Source organism: Salvia hispanica, chromosome 4, assembly GCF_023119035.1.
Source record: "Salvia hispanica cultivar TCC Black 2014 chromosome 4, UniMelb_Shisp_WGS_1.0, whole genome shotgun sequence".
Taxonomy (NCBI): Eukaryota; Viridiplantae; Streptophyta; class Magnoliopsida; order Lamiales; family Lamiaceae; genus Salvia; species Salvia hispanica.
Window position 1 is genome coordinate 49114504 of NC_062968.1, and position 6703 is coordinate 49121206.

At 32.6% G+C, this 6703-nt stretch overlaps 1 protein-coding gene across 1 annotated transcript; it reads right to left on the bottom strand.

Moving 5' to 3' along the window:
* Positions 1 to 179: 179 nt before the first annotated feature.
* Positions 180 to 4254, bottom strand: LOC125222299 (GABA transporter 1-like). Its single transcript, XM_048124823.1, has 7 exons — positions 3895 to 4254; positions 3534 to 3764; positions 1706 to 1803; positions 1223 to 1409; positions 1005 to 1135; positions 699 to 932; positions 180 to 624 (listed from the first exon to the last, which is right to left on the bottom strand). Exons 1-7 carry the CDS (start codon positions 4010 to 4012, stop codon positions 244 to 246), a joined length of 1380 nt encoding a protein of 459 aa, XP_047980780.1. The 5' UTR covers positions 4013 to 4254; the 3' UTR covers positions 180 to 243.
* Between the last annotated feature and the right edge of the window lie 2449 nt (positions 4255 to 6703).

Consider the following 6703-nt stretch of genomic DNA (forward strand, 5'->3'; position numbering starts at 1 on the left):
GAGAGGTTTGTGGGGGTGAATCAATTTACGGAAATGACTTCATGATTGATAAGACAGAAGCTCTAAGCTTCTCCAAATGTTGTGGCAAGGGCAGCTTCTTTATTTGACTTGGTTAGATGGATAATCTTTCTCGATAAAAGCTTTATTAATTATGCATTTGGTTGAATTGAATCACGATCGAGTAGCAATATTTGATATCAACTAACTACTATATATGTATAACACAAGTTAGAAAACATGTGATCAGACATTGGCAAACAATCGGTATGTTTTGGCATCGAGAATGATCTGCCTCACTGCTGCCACTGCCGCTACAACCCCTATTACTGAGAACACCACAGCAATGGAAGTATTCACCCAAAAGGTAAGCCCCCTTTTCGATGGTTTGAACGTTGCGTTGAACAACACAAAAGGAAGCACAAAGTCAAGAGGCATGAAGCCAAATGCACCAATGAGTGCATTGATGTCCCCAAAAAAGGGGAGCATTGCAGCGATGGTGGTTGCCACTGCCACAGAGAGCGACCTCGAGATCAGCCTCGGAACCACGTTGCGTGCAGAGAACTCCCCCTTCTTGGCATCTGCGAATGTTCTTTCAAGAATCTCGTTTGTTGGTTGCAAGTACACCTGCACACATTCAGCTTTAGAATTTCTTATTTAATGTGTGCGCGCAAATATACTTCAGGAGTGTGTGATCTCACCACGGCAACAGCTGATAACTGCAGAATTGTGAAGGCATTGGTCATCAAAATGAACCATTCGGGCAACAGCGGTTTGCCATCTTCTATGAAGTTGGCGAGAACTAGGCCTTGAGCTAGGTTGCCAAATGCCCAATATCCAGAAATGGAAACACTGAAGAAAGTTGTCAACACGACTGCGTAGCAAATGCATAGCCCCTTGAACATCTTCCCCTTCACAGGAGGCGCTAGTGTCGCCTACAAATGTTGCATGTTGTTAGGCCCCGTATTTCATTTTTGAAACCCAATCCTTGATTATATATATATGACCTGTATCTCTGGGATGATCCCATTACCATAAGTGGTTGCGATAATGGCCATTGCATTGAAGATACCAAAAATTCGAGTTTCGTGGTCGCTGTTTAAAGAGTAATCTTTTCTTGGTCCCTTAGATGAGGTCCCTTGGAAATTTGATCAGCTAATAATAGTAAGAATTCCAAATAAAAATGATGTGATAATTGAAATGGAAGTGAAAAAGTAACACTCACCAATATATACAGAACCAGCAGTAGCACATGCACTGTAGGTGAGGGATAGTACCAAAGAAACCAAGTTGACATGTCTCAACGAATGAAAAGATGGGATTTGAGCTAAAATAAGCATTAGCCCACCAAATATTATCACAAATTCGTAGAGTTTCATGTTTCCTTCGGGTTTTGACAGCAAGTATATAGCCTAAAAAAATCAAGATTAATCCCAATTACTAGATGCAAAAAATCCTATGTACACTATACAGAATGTCACTTCTTGCATTTTGATTTTACGGTAATATAGATATAGATTCGTTATATTCATTTAAGGTTTTACTACAATGGAATTCCAGGCCAGCTGAGTTAAAACATAAAGTGAATATTTTATTAATATAGACTGCAAAAATAATTATCATGATGGGTATAGTTCATTTGACTTATCTAAATTATTAATGCGATAATAATTGAAAAGTAGATTAATGTGGAAGAGTGGGAAATGACCTTGATGCACTGTCCTCCCAAAAGCGTACACCCAACCACAGCACCATAGCATACCAGAAATTGAATTGGTCCAACGTAATATTTGCCCCACCTTGCTCCTGTTAATCAATTCACATTTCCTTTTAATCTTCAAAAAGATATGGACTACTTTTTTATTTTATTTTTTTCATTCAGATGATCGCCTTTGACATTTTATCGCCATTTCAACCTATCTCGCAGGAATAGTATAATAGAGGTAGTATATAGTTTTATGAGAAATATAAACTTCAAGCTGACATTCGATTTGATAGACACAGTGATACTCCTATAAGTTAGATATGATAGGGGATAAAGCCAAAATTAGGGTTGTCTAGGATTAGATTAGTCATGGGAATCTAGGATGAGAGTAGAGATAAGATGGTTAATCATGTAATACAATGTAATTTTGGCATTGTAGAGATAGATTCATATACATTTTACATGTCTGAGTTTTTGAAAAGACAAACGAATAAGAGATAATATTTGTCACATGTTGAGTTTGTTTATCTTTTTCGAGAACTCTACATGTGACAATGTATTTGAACCCCTTTCCATAATGCGAAAATTAGAACTTTAGTCACAACTCACAAGAAAACTTCTAAATATCCTAAAGGAGTGTAAAAAAGGACCATTATCGAGCCGTTTAATTTATTCGAGATCAAAGATCCAAATGATAATATTTTGAACTAAAATTATAAAATAACCATTAAAAATGAACTTTAGTCCATAAATCATTTGAACCGGGCCCAAATTTCTAAGGTTAAAACTTAAAACTTCCAAATTTTCAAATTTCTAAATATAAACAATTTAGAACGTCCCCAAATATTTAGGGTTAAAATAGTATACGATCTTTCCATATAATACATAGACATTATTAAAATAGACACACATAAGATAAAACATTTTATGGGGAAAAGTCCAAGTTCTGGACCAGCAATAAATTTTTTAAAATCGATCTCTATACGGCTCTGACTACAGATCCGCTCCACGTTTCTCCTCATCATTTTCCATCAATTTAATTCCTAACAAAAATTAAATAGCTAAAAGTGTCGGCTATATATTTGATTGGATTTGTATTTTATATTTAGACGACTCCATGCATATTAATTGTAACAGAACCTGATTTATGACTGACAATAAAATTCAATCATAATATTTTAATTCAGATATTAATTTATGAAAATTTCAGTGGGAATCAGCACCATAAATCGTCATCACCAATTAACCAATTTAATTTTAAAATTTGGTTGCCATCCTACTCCGTACAGGCTGGAACGGTAAACCTTCTATTTTCTATGTTCTAGTTGAGGTAAAATTTTTTGTCACGAAATTTAAAAAATAAATGTTTGATATGTTAAATAAATAGATAAAAAAAAAATAAGAGAGAGAAAAAAGTACCAAGAGAAAATAGAATAGAATAGAAAATAAATAAAATAATAATGAGAAAAAGTGTTACCATATATAGCAGTAATAACTTAACTATAAGGAAACTTCTCAAAATAGAAAAATGATTCAACTATACGGGAACAAAGGGAGTAGGAGTAATGATTAATGCATTCATTAATGCGGAAAGTAAGCTGCTAAAATTGACTTAGTATAAAGGATGTGGGAGACAAATTGAATTAAGAAATTCTCATGTTGTTCACGGTAAAACTATTGCAATCAACTCATCTAAATTGGTTAATGTCAAACAGAATAAATATTGTATACACCTAACACATGAATTGTGTAGTCTTATAATCATACCTATATGCATTAATTAAATAGATATAGATAGATAAAGATTGCAGATAGAGAAAGAGAGAGATACCTAAGGTGTGATTGGCCATATCTCGAAATCGGAGGTGGCGGTGGCCCAATTGAGCATTGTGTTCCAGCACCAGAGACAGCAAGTTATAAGCGTAGAATGTCACCAGCGCTCCGATCATCAGGCATAAAATCCCAGCCGTCCATCCCAATGAACCAAACGCAAATGGAAGGCTCAACAACGCCGGAGCTACGATCGACGTCGACAAATGGTACCCGCAGTGAATCCACGATCCTACAATTATTTTTTTTAAATTAAAAAAAGAAAAAAAACTACTCAATCTCAACCTACCATCTTAACTCTCAAAGGGATGAAGATAAGATCAAAATATTGCAGAAATGATCAAATTTGTGTGATCGATCACCCCTGGATTTGAGGACAAATTGTGCACCGGCGTCTAGTTCCGTTTCGGCAGCGGCGGCGAGAGGAGGAGGTTTGCCGTCATGAACAACCTCATCGGAAGTTGGTTGAGCACCTCCCATGGAAATGGAATGCTTTTGCTATGCTCTGATTTTGAGTTTGGTTTACTACTTTTGATTTGTTCACATAATAATATATAGTGATGTGAATCTTTTATCCATGTTCTAGGCTCAATCATAAAGAAATGAGTAATAATGAAAAAATAAGTACTAGAAAATTAGGAAAATAAAGGAAGCTGGTGTATTGAGTTTGGAATCCCGACCTTTGGATATGATCCCTATGTATATAGTGTAATTTGGTGAGCAATTAACATGCCACCGAAAATCACCCAGCCGAGTGGAATTATGTGCCCAAATCCATCCGAAAATCTCTGTTTTGTACTATGAATATCTATTAAGTATGATATTTAGGTATATTTTTAATGGTAGATAATCAAAATATAACTAGTATTAAGTGCATAACAAATTTCAGCCATTAGATCAAAACGATCTAGTTCACTATATGAGCATTTTAGTTCACTATATGAATTTGAAAACAAGGAGTGAATCAAAATACCATTATAGTGAAATATTTACTCCGTGAAGGATTTAGTTCAATGTAATGGTGTTTTAGTTCACTTCTTTGTGTAGTGAACTAAATCCCTCTTTATAGTGAACTAAATTCGTGTTTTCTAGTTATACATTTAAGTAGTGGTTTCCCTAGATCACTACTCTATTTTTAAATACTCATATATGATATATTTGAAATGTGAAAATGTATAAAAATGATTTTCGTGCGTTGAGGTGCATTTTGGTAACGAAAAAGTAAAACTTCTAAAATATAAATACATCAACGTCCAAGGGCTTCACAAATTATTTTTTTTCTAGGGTCCGTAAATATACAACATGCAAAGTTCAAGGACTATATATATAGTTCATTCTTTAACAAAAAAAAAGAAGAAAAAAAAGAAACAAAGAAAATAATAATCTATAAATTCACAAATCGGGGCCGGACAATAAATAAATAAAGATAAGTGGGGACTATATTTCCAAAATTTATTACTACAAATTTGTACTCAGATAATTAAAAATTTAAAATTATTAACAGCGACTTTTATAGTACATTAATTTGCATAAGATTTGCGTAATTTTGACATCACTATAAAAGAAAATTATTTAAAATATTATGGTAGTCTACCAATAAGCATTATGTCAACTGTCAACAAGAACTTTATGACTTTTACTCAATTCTATTAAAATCCCAATTAATTATACTAATTAATTATACTAATGGTCAAAGATCACTGTATCTTAGGAGTACTTTATTTTGAGGGAGTATCATAGTTGGACATATATTTTACACATAGTTGGACACATGTTGGACACATGTTGCAACAGGTATCTTATTTGTTTCTTGACACATTTCTTAGACACATTTCTTAGCTGTTACTTGATTTTAGAATTAAATTATTGATTAATATGTTTAAATAGAGAGAAAAAATATAGATGTTGGTATTAAATGAAGAGAAAGTTGAATATTTTGATTCAAGAGAGAAAAGTTCGTTGAATATATTAAATAAAAAGAGAGTTTTCAAAAATAAAAATATTCCATCTATTTTGATAATAGAAATTAAAAAAGAAAGTGTGTCCCTTAGTTAGAAATTAGAGTTGAGAGAGTAATATGTAACACAGGAGTATTTGTAATTATTTGATTTTTGAAATTTTCAGTTTTGTGGATATTGCTACACAATTTCTGTTTGTTGGTTTGGTTCAATTTTATTGTCTGATTTTCTTCTATTTTTCTGGTTTGGTTTTATTTGAATTTCTGTTTCGATCGATTTTATTTTAGTTGAAAAAAAATCAAATTTTCAGATATACTTTGATTTTGGCAAAGAAAAATCGAATCGATGCTCACCCCTACTACATTTCACGTCACCCCAATATGAAAAATCTTTCATAATTAAAATAAATCGGGTAATTATTAAATAAAGAGGTTTTAAGCTTTGTAAAATACTCGTACAAAAGTGAATATATCCCCACTTGTAAAACCAGATCGGGTTAATTGGGCACGGACCGAATCGGACCAAGAGGTGGGCTAAGGCCTAAGGTTATAGTTGGGCTCCTCATTGATGGGCTTTCTTTATTTAAATTATTAGGGTCTAGTTTAATTCATTTTGAACTAAAATTACATCCTTGTGGGCTGGTTTTTAAATTGGCCAGGCTAGATTTAATTAATCATATGCTAAGATTAATTAAGTATTTAGCTTGAATTAAATTAATTATTGGAGTTCGAATCCCTTTCACTTATTTGTCATTTGAAATAATAATTTTTGAAATAAAAATAGTTTTAATGTACAATTAGTAAATAAGAGAGAAATAAAAAAAAATGATTAAAGTATTGTTAGTAGAGAATGAGTCTCATCATATTAGAGAAAAAAAAATTACTACAATATAAAGTGCATAATTTGAAGTGCATATGGAAATGAAAATAGTTGCTATTTTTAAAAGACGGATGAAGTATTACTTAACGAATGTAATTTGTATATATTTATGCAAGTTGCAGTTTGTATATTTGGTATTAATAATAATTTAATTAAATAAAAAATATATATAGATATTACAATAATTGAACAAATCACTTCTCATGCCTTTTCTTGTTCATCCAAAAAAAAAATCTTCTTTCATCGTCACCAATCTCCTCCCTATCTTATTCTCTGCTCTCTCTCTCTCCTTGTAGTCGTCACACACATACTACGCACAATCAGAAAAACACAC